We start from the raw sequence: 27,666 nt of genomic DNA on the forward strand, positions 1-27,666 counted from the left end.
AGCTTCCACAGAGTCCAAAAGGGCGAGCGCTACGGGCCTTGACTCTGGGGAGCTGCCGCGCTAGCGCCCAAGCTTCGCTTTCACAAGATTGGGCTAGGCGGGCTGCCAGAATGCTTATCTCTCCGGGACACCATGTGACGTGGGGGGAATGACTTGCATTTCTAATAACATAAGGCTACAGACTATGAATTCAAAACAGGGGCTTATCTCAGTCAAACCAACCGCCGGGCTTCAGGGTCTAGCTCTCACCGAAAACCCCTCCCATAGCAAGAGCTCCACATCACCTTCCAACAGAAGGCGCAACCGGAAGGGGAGGGCCTCCCGCCCGGACGCGGGGCTCCCGCTATCATGGCTTCTCGTGGGGTCGTTGGCATTTTCCTCTTTTCTGCTCTCCCCCTCTTGTGTCTAGAGCTCCGGCGTGGGATCCCGGATCTAGGTAACTGTTGACTTTTTCCTTCTGACGCTCGCATCCGCGTAACTATCCCATGAATGTTGCGTAAGGTTCCAGTCTCATGGCCACGTCGCCTCCGTGCGGCTTAGACTACGACTCCCAGGCTGCATAGCGCCTTCCTCTCTTCCGGCGCCGGGGCCCCACTTCAGGGAGCAAGACCCTCAGGGCTTTGAGGAGGCTGACTTCTCTTCGCAGAGAAAGTGTCTTTCCAGTTTTGTGTGCAAGGAGACAGAAGCTGGCAGAAAGCACAGGAACATATGTAGACACTACTTTCATATTGTTTTGAACGCTTACAAGGAAACAGGTGACGTGATGTAGGCCTTCTGAGGAATTTAAGCAGAGATTTAAATTATACGAAGCCTGGGTCAAAAACATTCTAGACCAAAGGAATTGACAAATTGGAGAAAAAGGATGAAGACCACTGTGGATGGATCAGGAAGACTAAAGGGGAGAGTGGATCGAGTTAGTAACATTCACTGACCACCTCTTATAAACCTAACTCTAAGTGCTGTTTATTCATTATTTCTTCCAGTCTGTATTATAACCATGGTGTGGGTGGGGTATAATCCCCATTTTACACTTGAGGAAACTGAGATTTAGGGAGGGTTATTGGAGGGGCGCCTGGCTGGCTCAGTCAGTAGAGCATGTGACTCATGATCTTGGGATGGTGAGTTCAAGCCCCACTTTGGCCCTAGGGATTACTGGATAGATGGATGGATGATGGAGGCAGATATAGATAGATAGTCGCTGGATTCTGTGGAGGATGTTTTGGAGGGAGGCTGTAGTGGAAGCAGTGGAGCAAGTGAGGCTCTAGAAGTAGACAAGTAGTGATGATGGCCTGGACTAGGATGATAACAGCGATGGAGTGTGCACAGATTTGGGATATTTACAAAGTAGAATCCACAGGATTTGTGGATAGATTAATGTTTGGGTGAGGGAAAGGAGGGATTCAAGGATAACTCCTTCAAGTGAAGTTGAACAATCCTAAGTACTTGGTAGTGCCTGGGATAAAAGGGAAACTGAGAGGAAAATGGTGGGCCTGTGGAGAATCAGTCCTTTTTTGGAAATATTAGTCATGGGTTTACATGCATGTATCCCTTATACTCATTTCTAAAGTTTGAGATCCTGATGAAACTTAGCTTTGTATATTTCCTCTCTCCCCACTCAGGTACTTGGAAATGTTGCTTGAAATAACTTAAAATGCTTTTTTAAAAAATCTTCAAAGTCCTTTTAGAAGCCTCCTACTCACTCAGTCTATATAGGAATCTAACAAGACCTTTATCCAAATGATATACAGAAATGTTAAATTCACGCTTATCTAGTCCAGAATTTACATGCTCCCCCTCTTGTCTTTTCAGCATCCACCTCTGTTCTGTTAATTTAGAATCTCTTCTACTTTGCACTAACGTTTAAGTCACTGATCAATGAGAAGGTAGTTATGGAAGGTTGCAGAAGGAAATCTCACATAATCAGCTTTGACAACAGGAAAATATGCTTTTTGAAGGCAGAGACCACATCTAATCTGTTTTTGTGTTCCCATCAAATATCACAATGCCTATTTTATTTATTTTTTAATTTTTTTTCTTTTTTAAAATAGGCTCCATGCCCAATTGGGGGCTTAAAGTCATGATTCCAAGATCAAGAGTCTCATGCTCTACCGATTGAGCCAGCCAGGTGCCCCGACAATGTCTAATTTAATAAAGCAGGCCAAAAATTCTAGAAAATGCAACTGGACTCCTGGTAGCATCTCCATCTAGTTCCTGATTTTTTTTTACTTAATTCCTTTCTCCTAGAAACCTCTCAGTTGTGAACTGATGGTTGTTTACTTTGGTTTCTTTCTTTTTTTTTTTTAAGATTTTATTATTATCTTTTTTTAAGTTCATTTTATTTATTTTGGGAGGGACGGAGAGAGTATGAGTGGATGAGGGGCAGAGAGAACGGGAGAGAGGGAATCCCAAACAGGCTCTGTGCTGTCAGCGCAGGGCCTGACAAAGGGCCTGATCCCACGAACCAAGAGATCATGACCTGTGCCCAGATTGAGCTGGACCACTGACTCAACCACCTAGGCACCACTATTACTATTATTTTTTAAGAAATCTCTACACCCAATGTGGGGCTCAAACTTAGAACCCTGAGATTAAGAGTCTCATGCTCTATCAGCTGAACCAGCCAGGTACCCCTGCTTTGCTTTCTTGATATTTGTTTTCCAGATATCCAGTAACAGTATATACTTATAGATACTTTTAGCTGGGGCTGCTAATTGGAAAACTAGAATTCCTAGACCCATTCATTCAACTGGGCTGTATTTTTGGACAAACATTGAAAAATGGTTCCTATCTTTTTTCTACTGTGTAAAAGCCTTCATTGTCAGTATATTTTTACTTGTAGTTAAAGCTAAATATTTTATTTAAAAAAATTTTTTTTAATGTTTTTTTATTTTTGAGAAATAGAGAGAGAAAGAGAGACAGACAGAGTATGAGCAGGGGAGGGGCAGAGAGAGAGGGAGATACAGAATCCAAAGCAAGCTCCAGGCTCTGAGCTATCAGCGCAGAGCCCGTCTCGGGGCTCTAACTCCCAGACCACGAGATCCTGACTGGAGCCGAAGCCGGCTGCTTAACCAACTGAGCCAGCCAGGCACATCAAGCTAAGTATTTTAATGCTGCTTCCTCACATTTGTTACTCTTTGAAGTGTCTTGCACATGGGCTCTTGAGAATATGGACCAAAAAAACCCCCAAAAAGCCAATTTGATAAAAAAAGTTTTACTTGAAAGATGTAAACAAACATAAGTCTAGTTCTTTTATATTCCCATATGATGTTTGCAAATTGCTTGCTTGTTAGAACAAAAAGCAGTATCGTGGAACATAAATCCCATAACTCAGTGGTTTCTCTAAATACCAATACTCTAGGTATTAAATTACTTTTGTAATAGCCAAAATACCCTAGATTTAATTAGATGTTGTCTTGAACAACTCTTGAATCAACAGCTAATGCTGGCAAAAAGTTGGAGGACTGTGAGGCAAAACAAAAGAAGTATTTAAACAGCTTTAAGTTGCTTTATTTTTAAAGGATAAAATATATATTGAGGCTTTTTTTTTTAAGGTTATTTTTTTATTTTGAGAGAGAGGGCACACCAGCGGGTAGGGGCAGAGACAGAAGGAGAGAGGATCTGAAGAAGGCTCCCCACTGTTGTTTAGAGCCTGGTGCAGGCTCACGAACCATGAGATCATGACCTGAGCTGAAACCAAGAGTTAGATGCTTAACTGACTGAGCCACCCAGTCACCTCTATATATTGGTTTTCAGTTAAAATAAAATATTTATCACAAGTGTAGAAAACTATACTTGAATAAAAATAAATATTTAAGTGTGTATATATAAATCATTTTTTAATCTTTAATTGACTACCAGCCCTGATCACATAGGTAAGATGGTTCTTCTGTACCTCTGTCTGGTGACTTTTGAGAACCAAAAAACTAAAAACTCCTGGAGGGTAGAAACCATTTCTAACCCAACTTTATACCTGCTCCTTCACCATTTAGCAATGGTGTGTTACACCATAAGTACTTACCATAAGTAAGTACTTACTACATTTTTTCTCATTTAATTTTCATCTTTGTTTTTAAAAGAAGACCAAATACTGAAGTTTTACTTTTTTCTAGGTGTTTATATAATGATTTTATTTTCAAATAACCGAATAAATATTGAGGAATAGAGAGGTACAGAGTTGCATAATTGAACTGTGAGAAATATGAATTTGGTGTTTTTGAATGACTGTTTTTAAGTAGAACTACAATTTGAGAGGTGCCTGGCTGGCTCAGTTGGTAGATCGTGTGACTCTTGATCTCAGGATTGTGAGTTCAAGTCCCATGTTGGGTATAGAAACTACTTTAAAAAATAAAAATAAATCTTTAAGTGAATGAATGAACAAACTAGAATTTGACAAGATGCTAATGTCACAATTTAATTCCCAATGGGACAATTTTACCTACCTCTCTGGACAGAGGGAAACCAGAATTTATGCATTATTGATAGTCATAATGTTTATAAGTATAGTCAGTCACATGAATTATACCTATATTCATAAGACCGAAGATGTTCTAAAATTGTTTTTTGAAAACTTGTTCTGGTAATAATCAACCATGATGAATTTTAGCTCACAAAGGAGAGTATGCGAAAAAAATCATAAGACAGTTGCTTAACTTTTACTATTCTTTATTACTACAAATAATCTTCTTAATGCCTTACTATTTGTTATTAGTATCAAGGAAAGTAAGGGGGATTCTACCAAACATTTAAAGAAGAGTTAACACCTATTCTTTTGAAGCTGTTCCAAAAAGCAGAAATGGAAGGAAAGCTTCCAAACTCATTCAGTGAGGCCAACACTAGCTTGATTCCAAAACCAGACAAAGACCTCACTAAAAAGGAGAACTATAGACCAATTCCCTTGATGAACACGGATGCAAAAATTCTCAACAAGATACTAGCCAACCAGATCCAACAATACATTAAAAGAATTATTCACCACGATCAAGTGGGATTTATACCTGGGATGCAAGGCTGATTCAATATTCACAAATCAATGTGATACATCACATTAATAATTTTTTTTAAATCTTTATTTATTTTTGGGAGAGAGACAGAGTGTGAGTGGGGGAGGAGCGGAGAGAGAGGGAGACACAGAATCTGAAGCAGGCTCCAGGCTCTGAGCTGTCAGCACAGAGCCCAATGCAGGGTTCGAACTCACGAACCGTGAGATCATGACCTGAGCTGAAGTCGGATGCTTACTGACTGAGCCACCCAGGCATCCTGATACATCACATTAATAAAAGAAAGAGTAAGAACCACATGATCCTCTCAATAGATGCAGAGAAAGTATTTGACAAAATACAGCATCCTTTCTTGATAAAAACCCTCAAGAAAGTAGGGATAGAAGGATCATACCTCAAGATCATAAAGCCATATATGAAAGACCCACCGCTAATATCATCCTCAATGGGGAAAAACACATCTTTCCCCCTAAAGTCAGGAACACAAGAATGTCCATTCTCACCACTGTTATTCAAAATAGTGTTGAAAGTCCTAGCATCAGCAGTCAGACAACACAAAGAAATAAAAGGCATCCAAATAGACAAGAAGGAAGTCAAACTTTCACTCTTCACAGATGACGATATTCTATGTGGAAAACCCAAAAGATTCCACTAAAAAACTGCTAAAACTTATCTATGAATTCAGCAAAGTCTCAGGATATAAGATCAATACACAGAAATCAGTTGCATTTCTCTACAACAATAATGAAGCAGCAGAAAGAGAAATCAAGGTACCGATCCCATTTTCAGTTACATCAAAAATCATGAGATACCTAGGAATAAACCTAACCAAAGAAGTGAAAAATCTGTACACTGAAAACTATTAGAAAGCTTATGAAAGAAATTGAAGAAGACACAAAAAAATGGAAAAACATTCCATGCTCATGGATTGGAAGAATATTGTTAAAATGTCGATACTACCCAAAGCAATCTACATATTTAATGCAATCCCTATCAAAATAACACCAACATTCTTCACAGAGGTAGTACAAACAATCCTAAAATTTGTATGGAAGTAGAAAAGACCCCAAATAGCCAAAGCAATCCTAAAAAAGAAAACCAAGGCTGGAGGCATCACAATTCCAGACTTCAAGATGTATTACAAAGTTGTAATTATCAAGACAGTATGGTACTGGCACAAAACAGACACATGGATCAATGGAACAGAATAGAGAATCCAGAAATGGACCCACAAACATACGGCCAACTGATGTTTGACAAAGCAGGAAAGAATATCCAATGGAATAAAGACAGTCTTTTTAGCAAATGGTGTTGGAAAAACTGGACAGCAACATGTAAATGAATGAACCTGGATCACATTCTTATACCATACACTAAAATAAACTCAAAATGGATGAAAGACCTAAATGTAAGACAGGAAGCCATCAAAATCTTAGAGGAGAAAGCAGGCAAAAACCTCTTTTATCTTGGCCACAGCAATTTCTTACTTAACATGTATCCAGAGGCAAAGGAAACAAAAGCAAAAATGAACTATTGGGACCTCATCAAAATAAAAACTTTCTGCACAGTGAAGGAAACAATCAGCAAAACTAAAGGCAACTGACAGAATGGGAGAACGTATTTGCAAATGACATATCAGATAAAGGGTTAGTATCTAAAAATCTATGAAGAACTTATCAAACTCAACACCCAAAAAACATGATCCAGTGAAGAAATGGGCAAAAGACACTTTTGCATGAATAGACACTTTTGCAAAGAAGATATCCAGATGGCTAACAGACACATGAAAAAATGCTCAGCATCACTCATCATCAGGGAAATACAAATGAAAACCACAATGAGATACCACCTCACACCTTTAAGAATGGCTAACATTAACAACTCAGGCAATGACAGATGTTGACAAGGATGAGGAGAAAGAGGAACCCTTTTGCGTTGCTGGTGGGAATACAAACTGGTGCAGCCACTCTGGAAAACTGTATGGAGGTTCCTCAAAAAATCAAAACTAGAACTACCCTATGACCCAGCAATTGCACTACAGATGTCCTGTTTCAAAGGGGCACATGCACCCCAATGTTTATAGCAGTGCTATTGAGAGTAGCCAAAGTTCATTGACTGATGAATGGATAAAGAGGATGTGGTATACAATGAAATATTACTCGGCAGTCAAAAATAATGAAGTCTTGCTATTTGCAACAATGTGGATGGAACTAGAGTGTATTATGCTAAGTGAAATTAGAGAAAGACAAATATCATACATATGACTTCCCTCGTGGCATTTAAGATACAAAATAGATGAATATAAGGGAAGCAAAAATAATATGAAAACGGAGAGGGACAAAACAGACTTTTTTTTTTAAGTTTATTTATTTTGAGAGAGAGAGAATGCAAACAGGGGAGGGGGAGAGAGAGAGCGAGAGCGAGAGAATCCAAAGGAGGGCACAGAGCCCAATGCAGGTCTTAAACTCATGAACCGTGAGATCATGACCTGAGCTGAAACCAATAGTTTGACGCTTAATTGACTGAGCTACCTAGGTGCCCCAAAACATAAGAGACTCTTAAATACAGAGAACAAACTGAGGGTTGCTGGAGGGGTTTTGGGTGGGGGGGATGGGCTAAATGGGCAAGGGTCATTAAGGAGGACACTTGTTGAGATGAGCACTGGGTGTTATATGTAGGGGATGAATCACTGGGATTCTACTCCTGAAATCACAATTGCACTGTATGCTAACTAACTTGGATATAAATTTTAAAAAATAATATAAATTTAATTTAAAATTTTAATTTTAATATAAATTAATATAAATTAAAATTTTTAAAAAGGAAAATATTTTGAATTTTAATTATTATTATTCTTTTTTTTCTTACTTTTTTAAGGAGTTAAAGATCTAATTTTGCTGTGTGGCCGGATTTTCTTACTACTTGCTCTTCTTACTTTAATTATTTCTGTGACTACCTCATGGCTTAATTCATTTAAATCTTCCCAAGTATATCTGAAAGGTAAGTTTATTGTTTATGCTACCCTTTTATAATTTTCTACTCTTTATTTATTATTTATTCTAGGATTTTGCATAATTAGAACCATTTACTGTTAATTTGTGACATATAATTTCAGCTGATCATTACTTTAGTCTTGATTTTTAACGGACTATAAATCCCAACATTTTTATGGGAAATTGTACATTATCCTTGTATACACATTTGAAACGATAGCATTTCTATATTGATACATTGCAAATTCTCTGATTTTAAATTGTGCAGTTTCATTGTTCTTTGAGGTTTATGTTTTCAGTTTATAAACTATTCAACAAATGGTCATGTTTTCTACCGTTAATCTGTAGAGGCTTTTCAACCTAATTTATTTTTCCTTTCACTTTGGCAGTTTTTGTTTACACACTTACCTGTAGAGTTAAGTGCTTACTCTTAATTTTAGGAAACCATGCTTGTTCTTATTTTATGTTTGATAAGCAAAAAATTTTACTGTAATTTTGGTAAGTAAAAATTTGTCAAAGCCTTTGACAATGTTAAAAGTGTTAGAAGCCTTTTAAAACAATATTGTATTTCACTTCAGAAAAGATGAATCCTAAAACTAAAGCCTGAATTTTTACATCCTTTTACAAAGAAGCTTGCCAATAGTGATTTTGGTACATTGTGTTTCATTTTGCTACTTATTTAAATGTAAATAAATGACAGGAAAATAAGCAGTGCTTAATTTATAGCCTTTCCAAATTAACCATGAATATAACCATAATCCTAAAAGGTTATACTGTTCAACCCAAACATAAAAGACAATCTAGATGTTTTAGGGTCTCTCAATCATAGATTTTTGAAATTCTTTTCTTCTTTTGGTAAATTATTTGATGTCTTATACTTCAAATTATCCATTGGAAAATTAAATAAGAGCATTGTAACTTCTCTTGGAAATTTTGTGTTAAGTGCATTTGACATCAGGAGGATATTTGCTGCAGGCATTAAATGGTCAAATATTCTATATTTTATAAATAAGGGAAACGTGTATTTGACATAGTTTTTGTAGTTTAAATTGTACCTTTTTATTGTTGGAGTGTACATCATTCTGGTGCATTTACGGATTAATGATTTTGAGACATAGTCATCACTGAAGGCTAAAACTATTTAAGAAGTAATTAAGACTATATAAAGTGCTTAATTATTGTCAGATTTCCTTTAAATGAGTAAAAAATCCGCATATTTATACACTTTGTATCTTCCCTAGTGTCATCAGATATTGAGATACAAGACTTCAGATTCATCCAAAACTTTAATCCTCCGTGTTTTGTAAAGATTTGCATGATGAAGTGTATCACAGGTTCAGAAGCAGTCAGTTCTCAGTGGCTTTAAGGATTAAAGACTTTTGGGGAACCTATTTGGCTCAGTCAGTAGAGCATGTGACTCTTGATCTCAGGGTCATGAGTTCAAGTCCCATGCTGGGTGTGGAGCCTACTTAAAAAGAAAAAAGGGATTAAAGCCCCTTAATCACCTGCTGTTGATTTATTTAGAAACTATATTCTTTGATTCAGAGTCAGAAGGGGGAGTCTTAAGATCACTAAGTCTAACTCATCACATAGCAAGTTAGTGGCCAGACTAGACCTTCTGCTTTCCTATGTGCTTTGCTGCCCTAATCTTTCCTTAATAAACTTGAGGATATATTTATTGCCAGGAGAGAAAGTTGTTGACAGAAAGGAACACTCCTATTTAAGGAGCCAGGCAGGTTAAAGGATGTATTTTCCAAAAAGATGTCTAATTCCTCAAGGGAATACAGTTAAATGAAATTAATTCAAATGAAACTTAGTGTACCTAGAATAAAAAAGGTTATATAACAGCAAAAATTCTTTCTCTTGCCATTCAGTGGCTAATAACCTAATATTGGTTCAGTCATGGGAGTTTCCAAGCAAACTCCACTTTTGGGATCTAGGCATGTTGCTTATATGTGTGTATGAATTTTTTTTAAAGCTTTTTTTTTTTTTTTTTTTTTTTTTTGAGAGAGAGAGAGTGGGGGAGACGTAGAGAGAGAGGGAGAGAAGGAATCCCAAGTAGGCTCCACACCATCAGTGCAAAGCCTGACTTGGGGCTCAAATCCACGAACTGTGGGATCACCTGAGCCGAAACCAAGAGTCAGAGGCTCAACCCACTGAGCCACCCAAGTGCCCCGTATGTTTTGTTTTTTTTTTTTAAAGTAGGCTCCGTGCCCCAGTGTGGGGCTTGAACTAATGACCCTGGGATGAAGTCAGATGCTCTACCCACTGAGCCAGCCAGGTGCCCCTTTATTTATTTTTAAAAGACTTTATTTTTAAGTAATCTGTATACCTAATGTGGGGTTCAAACTCACAACCCCGAGATCAAGAGTCACACATGGGGTGCCTGGGTGGCCCAGTTGGTTTAGCATCCAATTTCAGCTCAGGTCATGATCTCGCAGTTTGTGAGTTCGAGCCCCACATCGGGCTCTGCTGAGAGCTCAGAGCCTGGAGCCTGCTTCAGATTCTGTGTCTCCCTCCCTCTCTGCCCCTCCCCTGCTCACACTCTTGTCTCTCTTTCATTCAAAAATAACTAAACATTAAAAAAAAAAAAAAAAACAAAAAAGAGTTGCACACTCCACTAACTGAGTTAACCAGGCGCCCAGGTATGATGCTTTTACTGTCATGTCAAGGGTGACCAAATGGCACACATGCCTACAGGGCAGCATTCTCCACTTCATGTGCAGAAATGGGCTTTCATGCCATGTCTTGGAGCTGCTGAAGCCCTAGCATGAAAAATCCAATATAATCATTCTTGAAGACTCCTCACCAAAACTATGACATATGATATTAATGAATGTTAGAGAATTTTTGTTTCAGAACAGACCGTTTCTTACAGATTTTACTTGTGGATTTCTTTGTTTGAACTGTCTGCATGTACCTCATTTTCATCGTTTGAAAAACACAGTCTGTTTTTTGAAGGCTCGTCTCTCCCAAAATATTATCTACAGACTTTCAGAAAAAAGAGCATTCAACTTACGATATTTGGGAATTAAAAAGCATTTTTATGTTTTGATGTCTTAGAAGAAGAAGAGAAGAATGAAAAAAGGCAAAAACTTGTCAGGAAAAAACAACAAGAGGCACAGGGTGAAAAGGTAAAGCATAATTTTTAGAGAGTATATATAAAGAGAATACAGAACATCTTGGGGCATTTAAAATCGAGGTCTGTTGCTTTCTGCATTTGTGCTTGGACTTTTTTTTTTAAGTTTATTTATTTTGAAAGAGAGAGAGAACATGCTCACATGTGAGAGTGGGGGGCAGGGTGCAGAGAGAGAGGAGAGAGGTAATCCCAAACAGGTTCTGTGTTCTCAGTGCAGAGCCTGACTGGGGGTCAAACTCACGAACTGTAAGATCATGACTTCAGCTGAAACCAAGAATCAGACACTTAACTGACTAAGCCACCCAGGTGCCCCATGAGCTCAGATTTTTTAATTATTGAGGTCAAATTCACATGACTTAAAATTAACCAATTAAAAAAAATTAACCAATTTAAAATGTACAATTCAGTGGCATTTAGAACATTCGCAGTGTTATGCAATCACTACCTCTCTCTAGTGAGTGCCCAATGTGGGGCTTGAACCCATGACCCTGGGATGACCAAAACATTTTCTTTACCCCAAAACCTCTCTTTAGTGAGTGCCCAATGTGGGGCTTGAACTCATGACCCTGAAATGACCAAAACATTTTCTTTACCCCAAAACAAGACCCCGTACCTATTAAATAGTCACTTCTCCATTCCCACTCCTGTCCTTTGGCAACTATGTCTGCTTTCTGTTTATATGGATTTATGTATTCTGGATATTTCATTTGAGTGGAATCACATAATATGTGACCTTTTGTGTTTGCCTTCTTTCACTTAGAATAATGTTTTCTGGGGTTCATCCATATACATGTATCAGTACCTCATTCCTTTTTTGCGGGTAAATAATATTGCATTGTATGGATGTATCAAAACTTGTTTATCAGGGGCGCCTGGGTGGCTCAGTCGGTTAAGCGGCCGACTTCGGCTCAGGTCATGATCTCGTGGTCCGTGAGCTCGAGCCCCACGTTGGGCTCTGTGCTGACAGCTCAGAGCCTGGAGCCTGTTTCGGATTCTGTATCTCCCTCTCTCTGACCCTCCCCCGTTCATGCTCTGTCTCTCTCTGTCTCAAAAATAAATAAACGTTAAAAAAAAAACTTGTTTATCAGTTCATTTGCTGATGCACATTTAGGTTGTTTCCACCTTTGGGCTGTTGTGAATAGTGCTGCTATGAATATTTGGACACAATTCTTTGAGTACCTGTTTTCAGTTCTTTTGGGTATATATATATAGGAGTGGAATTGCTGGGTCATCTGGTAATTCTGTGTTTACCTTTTTGAGGAACCACCAAACTGTTCTCTACACCAGCTATTCCATTTTATATTCTCACCAATTTCTGAGGGTCCCAATTTCTCCATTTCCTCACGGACATATATTTTCCCACCCCCACCTCCTTTTAAATATTCATTGTAGTGGTGCCTGGGTGGCTCAGTTGGTTAGGTGTCTGGCTCTTGATTTTGGCTCAGATCTTGAGGTTTGTGAGTTCAAGCCCTGTGTCCCTGCCTGGGATTTTTCTCTCTCTGCCTCTTTCTCTGCCCCTTCCATGTACTCTCTCTCTCAAAATAAACAATAAATTCTCATTGTGATGAGCATGAAGTGGTATCACATTGTGGTTTTGATTTGCATTTCCCTAATGACTAATAATGTTGAACGTCTTTTCATATGCTTGCTGGAGAATGTCTGTTCTTATGTCTTCTCTGCAGAAATGTCTGTTCAAGTTCTTTGCCCATTTTTGGGTTGTGTTGTCTTTTTTTTTTTTAAATGAGAGTTCTTTATGTATTCTGGATACTAGACTCTTATCAGATACATAATTTCCAAGTATTTTCTCCAATTGTGTGGGTTCTCTTCATTATTTTGATATTATCCATTGATGCACAAAAGTTTTGATGAAATCCAGTTATTTTTGTTGCTCATGCTTTTGGTGTCCATTGCCAAATCCATTGTCCCTCTAAGAATCCATTGCCAAATTGAAAGCCATGATGATTTACCCCTATATATTTTCTTTCAAGAGTTGTATAGTTGTAAAAAGAAAAAAAAAAGAGTTGTATAGTTGTAGCTTTTATATTTAGGTTACTAATCCACTTTGAGTATATAGTGTGTATATATTTTTGTATATAGTGTGAGGTGGGGATTCAGTTTCTTTTTTAATATTGTTTTGGCTATTTGGGGCTCTTTACACTTTCAAATAAATTTGAGTTGGCTTTTCCATTTCTGTAAAAAAGGCCTTTGTGATTTTTGAGAAGGATTACATCAAAATCCATAGATTGCTTTGGGTAGTTTTGACATTTTATATTAAGTCTTCCTTGCTTTGCCTCGTATTGACATCTTAATGATATTAAAACTTTCAACCATAAGCCTGTAATGTCTTTCCACTTATTTATATCTTTAATTTCTTCCAACAATATTTTATAGGTTTCAGTGTACATAGTTACCCTTTTGGCTAAATTTATTTCTACGTATTTTATTTTGGATGCTGTTTTAAATGTAATTGTGGTTTTAATTTCCTTTTTTTACTTTTCATTGCTAGTGTATAGAAATACAAATGGTTTTTCTGTGTTGATCTTGTACCCTGCACTTTGTTTATTATTTATTAGCTCTAATGATTGCTGTGCATGGATTCTTTGGATTTTCTATTAAGGCAAACCTTATTTTATTGTACTTCATTTTATTGTGCTTTGCAGATACAGGTTTTTGTTTTTGTTTTTGTTTTTGTTTTTACATATTGAATGTTTATGGCAACCCTACATTGAGCAAGTCTATTGGTGCCATTTTTTTCTAACAGCATTTGCTCACTTCGTGTCTCTGTGTTATATTTTGGTAATTGTAATATTTCAAATGTTTTATTATTATGTTTTTTATGGTAATCTGTGATCAGTGATTGCAACTCAATGAAAGCTCAGATAATGGTTAGCATTTTTTAACAAGAAAGTATTTTTTAATTAAGGCATGTACTTTTTTGTAGACCTAATGCTATTGCACACTTAGTAGACTACAGTATAGTATAAACATAACTTTTTTTAAGTTTATTTATTTTGAGAGAGAAAGCACAAGTGGGGGAGGAGCAGAGACAAGGAAAGAGAGAGAACCAGCAGGGGAGGGGCAGAGAGAGAGGGGAAGAGAGAGAATCCCAAGCAGGCTCTACACTGTTAGCACAGAGCCTGATTTGGGGCTCAAACCCACAAACCATGAGATCGTGACCTGAGCTGAAACCAAGAGTCGGACACTTAACTGACTGAGCCACCCAGGCATCCCTAAACATAACTTTTATATGCACTGGGAAACCAGAAAATTAATTTGACTTGCTTTATTGTGATATTTACTTTATTGCAAACTGACCTTCAATATCTCTAATATATGCCTATATAAGATCATGTCATCTGAGAATAGTGATAGTTTTACTTCCTCCTTTCCAAAACGGTGTTTGTTTATTTTTCTTGCCTATTGCTCTAGCTAAAATTTCTAAATGGTGTTGAATAGTAGTGGTGAAAGCCAGCATCCTTGTGTTGTTCCTGGTCTTAGAAAGCTTTTAGTCTTTCACCACTGAATGTGATGTTAGCTATGGGTTTTTTCTAGCTACTCGTTATGTTGAGCAAGTTCCTTCCTATTCCTAGTTTCTGAGTGTTTTTATCATAAAGAGTGTTGAGTTTTGTCAAATGTTTTTTCCTTATCAATTGAGATGATCATGTATTTTTTCCCCTTTGTTTTATTGATATGTATTACACTGATTGATTTTCTTATGTTGAAACGTCTTGCATTCTTGGGATGAATCACACATAGCTGGTATATAATCCTTTCAGTATGTTTTTGGATTCAGTTTGCTAGAATTTTGTTGAGGATTTTTGCATCTACATAAGAGATACTGGTTTGTACTAGTCTTGTAGTGTCTTTGCCTGGCTTTGGTATCAGGATGATGTTGACCTCATGTAATTAATTAGGAACTGTTCTTACTTTTATTTTTTGGAGTGTCAACAAGACAGTGTTAACTCTTCTTTAAAGGTTTGATAGAAGAGCACCTGGGTAGCCCGGTTGGTTGAGCATCCCACTTCTGCTCAGGCCATGATCTTGAAGTTCGTGGGTTCGGGCCTTGAGTGAGCTGACAGCTCAGAGCCTGGCACCTGCTTCAGATTCTGTGTCTCTCCCTCTCTCTGCCCCTCCTCCACTTGTGTACACACACATGCACACGCTCTCTCTCTCTCTCAAAAATAGATAAACATTAAAAAATGTTTAAAGATTTGATAGAATTCACCTGTGAATCTACTTTTCTTTACTGGGAGGCTTTTAATTACTGATTCAATATCTTGTTAGGTATGTTGAGATTTCTTAATTCTTCTTGAGTCAGTTTAGGCAATTTGTATGTTTCTAGGAGTTTGTCCACTTCATCTTGGTTTTCTGAATTGTTGGTTTACAGTTGTTCACAATATTCTTTTTCTGGGGTGCCTGGGTGGCTCACTTGGTTGAGCGTCCAACTCTTGACTTCAGCTCAGGTCATGATTTTGAAGTTTGTGAGTTCAAGCCCCACGTTGGTCTCTGCGCTGACAGTGCAAGCCTGCTTGGGATTCTGTCTCCCTCTCTATCTGCCCCTCCCTCCCAAAAAGTAAATAAATAAACTTATAAAAATAAAAACAAAAAAACCCCACCAGAATCTCCCATTTCTTTTAAGCCCAAAAATATTTTCTACTTTACTATGATTAAGCTGTTCATTAACACTTTTCCAAGTGACTTCTTGCCTTGGGCATTGTGCCTTGAACAAATGGCTTTGACTTTAAGCTCCTAGAAGCCAAGCATCACATCCTATGCATCTTTGTATCCCTAGCTCGTAGTAAGTTTTTGTTGCACTGAAAACACATTAAAATATCTAGAGGCCAACTGCCAAATAAGCATAAGCATAGAACATTTGTTTTTATCTGCTTTAGGTATATATGCAGATTTTTAGAGAGTGATGTAAAAGGAGGATGCTGCTTTTTTGACAAAATTTAGTGTGAAAGAAAACACAAATTTGTTAACCTGTTTCTTATTTACAACTTTATAGACCATGGAAGATCTTTGGAATGTTATGGTAATAACGCCTCATTTATTATTTTTTTTAATAGGTCAGCAGATACATAGAGAATGTTCTAAAACCTCACCAGGAGATGAAATTGAGAAAACTGGAAGAGCGCTTTTATCAGATGACGGGTGAAACTTGGAAATTAAGCAATGGTCATAAACTTGGGGTTAGAAAATAGTCTCACTTTATATTTTGAATTCTGCTACTACATACATACATGCAATATATGTATATGACATATAATGTAAAAGTACATATAATGTACAAGCATATTACATATTTGGGTTTTTAAAATTTCGAATGATGTTAAACTGGTCTGGTTTTTAGGAATCTTTATTGCTAATGATGGTACATAGAGCATATTTGTGTGTTGAAGGCTTAAGTGCTTTTGGTGCCCAAAGAGCATATAACCTAGATGTTTGAGAAGCTCTAACATAAAGTTGTCTTTGAGAAAACTGTTGACCAATCACCATATTTTATATGAAGAAATTCAGATCTTTCCTTAAGATCTCCAAGGTATGACAAGCTCACATTATACTCATTATGTTTCGCTCTGTTTCTATAAAGCCAGATTAACCTTTGACTCTTTTTTCCTTTGGCATTGAGTATGAACTTTTGTCATTTGCTAATGGTAGTTTTCAGCTCAAAGTTTTTTTACAGAGGAAAAACGATATTCATAAAGGAATTAAGTTTTAGGGGTGGCTGCCTGGCTCAGTTGGTAGACCATGCAACTCTTAATCTCAGGGCCATGAGTTCAAGCTCCCCCATGTTGGACCTGGAGCCTACCTAAAAAAAAAAAAAAAAAAAAAAAAATTAAGTTTGAGAGTAACTAGTCAGAGATTTTATATGTAAGATCATTCCTGTCCCAAAGACTTTTTGGGTTTTTTTGCTTTCTATTTATATTGCATCTTTTACTATCCTATAAATAAAATGATCCAGTAAAGGTTAACAGGATTCTTACTGTGAAGCTAGACATCGTTGTTATCCATTTCATAATGGTAAATATGCATCAAGGGTGGGTAATGAAATTAATGCGAAAGATGTGCAGCATGAAATGTGCCTGCTCTGTGGAGTGATGTCACTTCGGAGATGAGTTTGTCTTCTGTTCGGTTTGTCTTCTGTTCAGAAGCCTGACTTTAGCTGGCCACACCTTTTTCTCAAATGGTCACAAAGTGAATTAGTCATTCTGCCCCTTGCTTTCAGGCTATGTCTTCATGACACTAGTAGCATATATTTTAACCTAATTAATGGGGACAACAAGAAGTCAGGGACCAAGCAGACCACTGGCATTGTTATGACTTAAGGCTCTTAGGACTATCAAGAATGTGAGAATCAGGGGGCACCTGGGTGGTTCAGTCAGTTAAGCCGACTTCGGCTCAAGTCATGATCTCACAGTTTGTGAGTTTGAGCCCCGCATCTGGCTCTCTGGGCCTTTGTTCCCCTCTCTCTGCCCCTTCCCCACTGGTTTTCTCTCTATCTCTCTCAATAATAAATAAACTTAAAAAAAAAAATGTGAGAATCAGAATGTTAATTGCTGAGAGAAAGTGTAGGCGGCAGCTGATGGAGCCTGGTACTTTGCAGTCAGCCTGTTTGGCCAGTTAACTATTGAGCATCTAGATCTCTTGACTCCCATTGCCCCTCCCCTTCCACCAGGTTTTCTTAGGATAAAGGAATAAAACAGCCCACCAAAATGGTGGCCATTTTAGTCTGATGAAGAGAACTTTTACAAGTCAGTGGATGTAGAAAAGGGTATTTTTGAACTAGTAAGTGTGTATCTGAGAATTTGACATTTAAGTTAATTATCTTGCTCAGGAAAATGTTTTAATGGATAGTATTAATAAAAAGTAATATGGTTTCTGGAATAAATTCCTTTGCTTTCTAAAGTGATTAATTCAAAAGGAAGATCAGAGTTTGAATCTGAGAACTAAAATATATGTAACAGGATACTTTGGCCATGTTCAACTATGGAAGTATTTCATGGTTACATACACAGACATGTTTTTACATACCTATTCTCTTTTCACAGCTTTTTAAAGCGTAATCCCTTGCACTGTCTTGCATCCTTTAATGAAAGGAGAAAAGGATATCATTCAGGTTTTCTTATTTCTTCCACCCTACTCAAAACTGTGGGGATCAATTAAAATGGAAAGATGCCTCTCAGCCTTGTGTCTATCAGGGGGAGCCCCAGGGCTGGATAAGAGTAGTTTCTACAGGATGTTAAGCTCTATGTTTTCTTGTCCAAGGAAATAATGCTTTAAATTTCTGGACCTAATATTGACTAAGTGCTTTTTTTTTTTTTTTTTTTTTTTTAGTAGACTCCACACCCAATGAGAGGCTTGAACTCATGACTCTGAGATTAAGAGTTGCATGCTCTGCCAACAGAGCCAGCCAGTATTTTTTACTAAATTTTTTTTAATTAAAAAAATTTATTTTTATGTTTTTATTTTATTTTCGAGAGAGAGAGAGACAGAGTGTGAGTTGGGGAGGGGCAGAGAGAGGGAGACACAGAATCCAAAACAGGCTCCAGGCTCTGAGCTGTCAGCGCAGAGCCTGACATGGGGCTCGAACTCACAGACTGCGAGACTGTGACCTGAGCCGAGGGGACACCCAACCGACTGAGCCACCCAGGCACCCCTGAGTTTTGTTTTGTTTTGTTTTTTAACTGAAATGTCATTTTTTACTGAAATGCCGTCAGGGTAAAAGAAAGAGCCACTGTGAATTGAACAAAGTTTATACTAGAGACTATTTAGAAATTGTCTGTTGTTTTTGACCAGGGTGATGAAGAATTGGTGCTTGAAAATGGGAGTCAGACATCTTTTGAAACATCAAACAGCAGAGAAGCAGCAAAGAGACGGAACTTGCCTAAGCCTCTAACCAAAGTTTCACCATCTGCTGAACAGCCCACGCAGAAGGAGGTTCATTACTGAATGCCTACTCATGTAATTGTATCAGTGTGCAGTAGGAATATGGTTCTCTGGGCGAGGTGGTATACTGAGTGAAGATTAGGACTGGCTTTTAATCCAGATGGTGTCTTCCCACTACCTTATAAAGGGATCAGCTTCATTAAAAACCACTTTGCTATTTGATACTAATATTAATGTTCTGAACCACACTTAGAAGGCAGCTATGAAGATAAATGACAGATTTACAAAATACTCCGTTCTTTTGAGGAAGTAATTTTATTATGTAGAAATGAAAAACGTTTACTAAGGGAAATATTCCTACAGGTAACTAAGACATGATTAACCCATATTTAGTGAGAGGCTAATATTATTAATTTTTTATTTAAAAAAATTTTTAAGATTTTATTTTTAAGTTGGGGCGCCTGGGTGGCTTGGTCGGTTAAGCGTCTGACTTCGGCTCAGGTCATGATCTCACGGTCTGTGAGTTCGAGCCCCGCGTCGGGCTCTGTGCTGACAGCTCAGAGCCTGGAGCCTGTTTCAGATTCTGTGTCTCCCTCTCTCTCTGCTCCTCCCCTGTTCATGCTCTGTCTCTCCCTGTCTCAAAAATAAATAAAAAACGTTTAAAAAAAAAAAAAAAAAAAAAAAAGATTTTATTTTTAAGCAATCTCTGCACCCAACATGGGGCTTGAACCCATAACCCCTAGATCAAGAGTCGCACGCTCTACCAATTGAGCCACCCAAGCCCCCGAGTGGCTAATATTACTAACGTGGGTAATATTTTTCTCAGTAGCCCTTCCAGGGAATGGGTTAGCAACCATTCATTTTGGAACAGTGCTGAGGTTCATTATTACTTCTGTTCTTTCAAATTTTTAATCCTTAAGTTGACCCTCACTTGGATCTGGCAAAGGTTGGAAATAAATCTCTTTGCCCTGACTCTTAAGGGATGCTGGGAGGCCATATGTTCCCTGAACATAGTTTCTAATGTGTTGCCTCTTGGTCTGAGGTTTCTTAGCCCCATAATGGGGCCTGAGGGTGGCAGTCAAGTCATTGAACTATTTCTAGCATTTCAAAAAGATCTTATGGACTAATTAAAACTTTAGGAGTCTTAGCCTTTTGTTAATAACATGAATCGTCTCATGTTGTTGGTAAATTTTGGTTGACTGTCAGGCTTTTGATACCAAAGGAAAGTAAATGGTTTATTTGATAAGATGCAGTTAATGTTGGCTAGATACAATGCTAGAAAACATGAGTCTGTGGTATTAAAAAACAAAAAGCGTCCCTGAAGGTGAAATTGTTGGTAACCCTGTTAAATGAGAGAAAATGGTCTGAACACCTGGTTTTGTAATAGATAAACAGAAATAAGGAAACATGAGTAAATCATGAAGACAACTGAAGTGAATGTTTGTTATCCAGTCCCTAGAAGTGCCAGTGAAGAAAAATACACATTTAAAATGTGTATACGTATGAACCTGAATAACTTTGGGGTCTGTTGAACTTAATATTTATCCTCTGTGTCTTTAAATAGTATATTTTTATGTAGTGTCTTGGAATATCATAAAAATGAGATTCTTAAATATGCATAGATTGGTAGCTATCATCCCACATCCTGTTATTATCATGTATTTAGCACAGAATGGCTTACCAAAAATGTTTAATTGAGCCCTTTCATATTGTACATTTTTATAAATGTATATTAAAAGATTTCATTGGGGTGCCTGGGTGGCAGAGTCTGTTAAGCGTCAGACTCTTGTCTCAGCTCAGGTCATGATCTCACAGTTTGAGTTCAATCCCCACATAGGGCTCTGTGCTGATGGTGTTGAGCCTGCTTGGGATTCTGTCTCTTTTTCTCTGCCCTTGCCCCGCCTGTGTGTGTGCTCGCTCTCTCTCCATCTCTCTCAAAATAAATAAATAATTAAAGAAATTTTTAAAAATAAATAAAAGATTCCATTAGGCTTAGATGTGTCTAAACTCTATATTAAAAGGAACTCTTCTCACCGAGATTATTTTTTTTTCTTCAAAATGTTTACATTCTTCTTAGTAATACTTGATTTTCTTTAGGTTCTTGATCTACCTGAAGAACCTCCTGAAACAGCTGATGAAGTAAGCTCATTTTTTTCTTTGGAAATTAAATATATTTTGTTTTCTTTAACATCAAGTGAGTATGTCTTATCTCAGTTTGGGTTTAGAAAAAGAAGAGAGTACGCATGTTTATGTGATAGCCCTGTAATTAGGTCTGTTTTGAACGTGGTGTGATAGCAAACCTCTCAGCCTGTGTCCAGTTTTGGAGCCTGCCATCCACTGAGTGGGTCTTTAGAGCCCCCCCACCTCATCAGGCAGAGATATGATACATGGGCTTTTCCAAAACTTTAGGTCAGCAAAGGAGTTACTTGTTTTTTTCTAGATTTTTTGTTTGTTTATTTATTTATTTTGAGAGAGACGGAGAGCAAGCAGGAGAGGGACAGAGAGAGATGGAGTCAGAGGTTCTGAAGAGGGCTCTGTACTGACCACACCGAGCCTGACGTGGGGCTCAAACCCACGAACTGTGAGATCATGACCTGAGCTGAATGCAGATGCTTAACTGACTGAGCCACCCAGGAGCCCAGGGGTTACTTTTTACTAAAAAATCAGGGACGCCTGGGTGGCTCAGTCAGTTTAGGGACCAACTCTTGATTTTGACTCAAGTCACAATCCCAGGGTTGGATTGTGGGACTGAGCCCCTTGCAGGTTCCCTGATGAGCCTGGAGCCTGCTTGAGATTCTCTTTCTCCCTCTACCCCTCCCCTGCTTCTGCGCGAGCACACTCTCTCTCAAAGATAGGCAGATGACTTCAAATTGTAGCTTTCCCCTTAACAAAGAGAAAATGAAGCATGCAGCTGCTGTGTAGATGTTTGAATTGAAGGATGGTTTGCTGTTTTGGGGGTCAGGGTTCAATTAACCTCCACACTGCACTGAGTTTCCATCTGCCCAGCTGCTGTGCTGCATTCTGTGCTGCCTTCCTGTGGTTGCCCAGCAGAATTTCAGACAGGTCTCTAATGTACTGGGAGCATGTGTCTTTAAAGCCATTAAGTCCTTTAGGCAAAGGGAAGCCCTGATGGTTTTCTATTTCTTAGAGCTTGGCAACTATTATACTCCTTGAAAACCAGTCGTGAGTCTGCCACTGGGAGGGTCTTAATTTTATCAACACACTTGCATCATTTCAATGGAATACTTTGGCTGTCTGAGGAAAATCCAGAAGTCATGCAAAAATAGAGAAAATGAAACATGCAATCCAGATACTGATCCTTGAGGAGAAACACAATTAAAAAAAAAAAAAAGAGAGAGAGAGAGAAAAAAACTTCTCATTTCTTTCTGTTATACCCAAAAAATTCATGTCTGTGATATGTCTGTCCTGACATACACCCTTCTACATTCTCACACCCATTTATAATACAGACGTAATTAGATATAGCTTAGGTTTGACTGGGAGCACCTTTTTTACTCTGGTTTTAAAACACATGACATTAGGGTTGTCTGGGTGGCTCAGTCAGTTGAATGTCTGACTTCGGCTCAGGTCACGATCTTACAGTTCGTGAGTTGAACGAGCCCCACGTCGGGCTCTGTGCTGACAGCTCAGAGCCTGGAGCCTGTTTCAGATTCTGTGTCTCTTGCTCTCTGCCCCTCCCCCACTCATGCTCTGCCTCTCAAAAATAAACAAATGTTAAAAAAAAAAAAAAGTGTCAACTTTCCAAACAAACTCCCATCTTCTTTCTGTCTGCAACTATTTTCATTATTGTAAACTACCTTTCATTTTAAAGAGTCCCTGGGAATTAAATTTTGTTTATTGCTGCTACTTTTTCTTTTTAAGATTTTTTTTTTTTTTAAAGTAATCTCTACACCCAACTTGGGGCTTGAACTCACCACTCAGAGATCAAGATTCACACACTCCACTGACTGAGCCAGCCAGGTGCCCCTGCTGCCGCTTTTAATTTAGCTTTCATTTAACAATCTGTGTTTGGCATTGTGATTTACTTTCCAATTTGGATTGTGTCCCATGTCTTTTACCCATTCATATGTCAATCCTCTATGCTGTCAGTAATATTAGGAGAAACAGCACAACCAATTTTCATAGTAATTGTAATAACAAAACAGTTGCTAGATTTTCAAACAATGATAGTTAATTTCTCTCGAGTATCTAAACATAATGGAAAATATTAACTTATATATATTATATATATATAATTTTTATTTTGAGAGAGAGGGACAGAGAGAGGAAAAAGAGAATCCCAAGCAAGCACTGTCAAACTGGAGCCTGATATGTGGCTGTGAGACCCTGACCTGAACTAAAAAAGTTAGATGCTTAAAAAGAAACAAAAAAAAAAAGATGCTTAACCTACTGAACCAGCCAGGTGCCCCTTTAATTCAGTATATTTGAAACCCTAGTTTCTCATAAAGAATTTGGCTTTAATTCTGCTTTCAGATCATTAGGCTTTGAACAAAACCTCACTGCAAAAGTTAAATTTTGTCATTTCTAAAAATAAGCAAAATTGACTTCAAATCTGTGATTCAGCTGTTTTGTGATTTTTTTGGTGTGTTATTATAAAACTATTCATTAGTAGAAGTACAACAGAGCTCAGCATTGCACTGATTTGGATATGAATCAAATACCTTATCTACTTGAATGGAAATATTTTCTAACATGGCTTTCCTGAAGGGGGTAGGTCCTGCTGTAAAACCACCATTTCTATATCTTACGATGCCTACATAACTCCCAGGACAGTTATGATAATGTTAGCCATAAGAAAGGGTTTCCTGGAGCACCTGGGGTGGCTCAGTCGGTTAAGCATCCGACTTTGGCTTGGGTTACGATCTCGCAGTTCGTGAGTTTGGGCCCTGCATCAGGCTCTCTGTTGTCAGCTTGGAGCCAGTTTCAGATCATCTGTCCTCCTCTCTTTGCACCTTCCCCCACATCTCTCCCAAAATAAACATTAAAATAGTAATAATAATAATAATAATAATAATAAATTTTAAAAAAGAAAGGGTTTCCTGACTGGTAAATAATGCCCATCAGAATAAATTATTAATTCTTCATCTTTTTTTTTTTTTAATGTCTTATAATATTAACTGGTAGTTTGCAAGGTCTTTTTAGATATTTTACTGTTTTATCAAAGGGAAACTGATGGGGAAACAATACGTAAAGCAGATGGAGCAGGAGCTCCTCCAGGAGAGGAGGTCTCCTAGAGTTTCCAGCATCCAGGACCAACTCCACGCCTGTCACTTGCTTGGAGGACACAGGCATGGCGCACAGCTTATGATGATAGAGTAACTTGGGACACTTGTTTCCTTGCAACCCGGTGTTTTTCTTGTCTGTAGACTCTAAGGTGGACTGGATCTTCTTGGTTTGGTAGATGAATCTTGAAGCCCCTGTGCAACCTTGATATTATCTGGACAGACAGAAGCATCTAGTCTCTGGTGTCCTTGCCAGAAGGCTGTGTCATTGATCTCAATCAAGAGGAAGATGTTCTCTTCCATTTCAGAAGACATTTTTATGTTTCAGGTGAATTTTATCTGGACCTTCACGTTGATCTGCTCTCAGAGCTAAATGCCTATAAAACCCCATACAGCTTTTTAGAATTACGGATGTTTCATAGGAGTAGTATTTTGGAATTGCAGAGCACGCTGGATTGGAATTCTTATTTGAACATTTTTATTCCTCAGGTAGTTGCTGTTGCTCTCCGATGTCCAAGTGGGAGGGTCCTGAGAAGACGGTTTTTTAAGTCTTGCAGTTCACAGGTGAGAAAATTCATATTTTGAGAAATGTTTTTGTTGAATTTGACAATAGTTTTCTCCCATGCAGTGGGGGAGATATTACCACTCCCTTGTCTGGCGCTCCCTTCAGGTAAGGGTAAAGGGCATTTATACATACTCTGTGTTGTGGAAATTTGGATAATTAAGCATGCTGGATCTTTTTTCAGTTTGTTTTTTTTTCCCCCAGTTCTTTTCCTATTTTTTATTTGTTGTTTTTTAATTAATTACATTTTCACAGCTTGGTAGATAATGTGCTTTAATATCCTTCAGAAGCAGACAGTATTAACTTTGTTCCCATTTTCCCTGATAGATGATTAACTTAAGCCCTATTGCTTAGATGTAATTTTCAGATCATTCTTTAGGGCTTATTTCCTTTTGTTCCAATGGATTTTTTTTTTTCTCTTAAAAACAATGCTGTGTTCATTAGCAATAATTTGGAAAGCATAGAAAAGTAGAGAGGAAAAAAGGCTTGATCTATAGTCTAATGCCAAGGTCAGTTGCTAATATTTTGGTGTATTTCTACTTTTAAGTGCATTTAAACATATAATTATGCACTGTATTGAAATATATCTAGTTTTCTATCCTGATTGCATTTAACCTTCTGTGATGAGCATGCTATGAACCATAATGGAAAATACTGATGGATTCAACTGCATAGAAATGTAACATTCTATAAAGAAAAAATTGTAAAGTTAAAGAAATATTTGGAGAAAATATTTTACATCTATGTATGATAGAGTCATTTCTTTCTTGTTTTTAAAAATTTTTTAACATTTATTCATTTTTGAGAGAGAGAGAGAGAGTGTGTGTAGGGGAGGGGCAGAGAGAGATGGAGACACAGAATCTGAAGCAGGTTCCAGGCTCCATGCTGTCAGGACAGGGCCTGACGTGGGGCTCGAATCCATGAACCATGAGATCATGACCCAAGCCAAAGTTGGACGCTCAACTGACTAAGCCACCCAGGTACCCCTAGAGTCATTTCTTAATAAAGAGCTAAAATACAAATCAAGGAAAAGGTAAACACCTCAGTAGGATGGCAGTTGAAAAAAAAAAACAAAAACCACTTAGGATTTCCTAAAGAAAAATAAAAGTGACAAATAAAAATAGGGAAAAAATATTTGGCCTTACTTAGAATCAAAGAAGTGTAAATTAAAACGAGACATAATTTTCTACCTATCAGATTGTCAAAGATTAAAAAGAAGAGTTATGTAGGCACCTGGGTGTCTCAGTTGGTTAAGGGGGCAACTCTTGATCTCACGCCTCTTGAGTTTGAGCCCCACATCAGTCTCTGTGCTGACAGCATGGAGCCTGCTTTGGATCCTGTCTCCCTCTCTCTGCCTCTCTCCCACTTGCACTTTCCCAAAAAGTAAATAAATGTTAAAAAAAGAAAAAGAGTAAGCCAGTTGTGGCTAGTGTGTGGAGACAATGGTGATTCTCATTAACTGTTCCTATGACTATAAATTTATAAATTGGGACACTGTTCCTATGAGATAATTTACCCGTGTAACCTTTAAAATAGATCTTTTGTTTCATTAATTTCACTTATGAGAATTTATTCTATAGAAATAAGATAAATGATCAAAGGTATAATGTGGGAATTGGTTGAATTAAGGTCTATCCAAATATTGGAAAATTAGGAAGCTTTATGACTTAGATGTACATTTGTTACATGGAATATCAGTAGGTTCTTGGATGGTGGTTAGCAGGAGAAGTCAGAGATTATCTGTAGTTGCTACTCCAGCTTCCTTCGAGAACATTGTAGTATCCAGGTTTCTTCCTAAAGCAGCAAACTATCCTTTGGCAGGCATTTTTAGGCAATAGTAAGTGGACATTTTGATGGTTACTATGGAGATCCTCATAACAGGAAATGTTTTCAATTTATAGGGGTGGCCCATTGACAATTGGACTATCCTAAGGCAGAGTCCCTAGGGCTTGGATAGGTCTATGGTGACAAAGTTCCTGAGTGATTTTGATGTGGACTATTGGCTTAGGTTTTGATCTAAATAATTTTTTTCCCAAGTGCTAAACTTTTGTTCTCAACTTTTCTATGTTGAATAACCACCCCATTCCTTGTGGTTGGGACTTTCCTAGTTGTTAAATGCCTCTGCTGTCTATAGATGTCTATAGTCCCTAGGCCTTCTCTGAAACTTCCAAAAGGTACTAAGGGTTATTTGCATCTCACAATTCATGGTATGCTATTTTCCTTTAAATTCTAGAAGGTTTTGTTTTATTACTCCTCGGGGCATGATTTAACAATGAAGGAATTGTAAAATATCATGGTAATCTAGAGGGATACAACTGTGCACAGTATTTGATAACTAAACTTTTTATCTTTTAGGTCTTATTTCACTGGATGATGAAAATAGGGTACCACATATCTCTATACAGCCTTTCTACTTCCTTTCCCAGAAGGCCTCTGGAAGTAGAGGAAGGCTGGTCCCTGCAGGACATTGGAATAACTATGGATACTGTACTCAATGTGGAAGAAAAAGACCAGAGCAACTAATTAAGAAATGAGAATGACCTGTTTTACATAAAATCAGTTATGCCATGATCTTACAGGACAGTAAAGGTTTCACGTTAAAATCATGCCATACCTTGATTGAGCTCAAGGCAATAAACATTTTAATGTTGATATCCTCGGGAATGTATGGACACGAAGGATTAGAAAAGGATTGATCTCTGCATATAATAGTTTTTGGAATGTGCCGTCATAATGTACCATCTGAAAACTAGATAAAAATGTGTACAGTAAGGCACTCCATGATTTGTATTTTTCCTAGCTGACATCATTTATCACTGTGTTGAAAAACAAAATCATATGA

At 37.8% G+C, this 27,666-nt stretch overlaps 1 protein-coding gene across 2 annotated transcripts; it reads left to right on the plus strand.

Annotated features, from left to right (window-relative positions):
- Nucleotides 1-27,666, plus strand: UBXN8 (UBX domain protein 8). 2 transcript variants are annotated; one of them, XM_042934456.1, is made up of 8 exons: nucleotides 4-436; nucleotides 7,875-7,997; nucleotides 11,054-11,124; nucleotides 16,199-16,321; nucleotides 18,930-19,070; nucleotides 21,117-21,158; nucleotides 24,752-24,826; nucleotides 27,180-27,666. In XM_042934456.1, the coding sequence occupies exons 1-8, from the start codon at nucleotides 349-351 to the stop codon at nucleotides 27,345-27,347; spliced, it is 831 nt and encodes a 276-aa protein (XP_042790390.1). In that variant the 5' UTR covers nucleotides 4-348; the 3' UTR covers nucleotides 27,348-27,666. The 2 variants fall into 2 exon arrangements, with proteins under 2 accessions (XP_042790391.1, XP_042790390.1); XM_042934457.1 differs by lacking the exons at nucleotides 24,752-24,826; nucleotides 27,180-27,666 and adding an exon at nucleotides 24,407-24,456 and having other exon boundaries at nucleotides 1-436; nucleotides 21,117-21,213.

This window comes from Panthera leo, chromosome B1, assembly GCF_018350215.1.
Source record: "Panthera leo isolate Ple1 chromosome B1, P.leo_Ple1_pat1.1, whole genome shotgun sequence".
Classification (NCBI taxonomy): Eukaryota; Metazoa; Chordata; class Mammalia; order Carnivora; family Felidae; genus Panthera; species Panthera leo.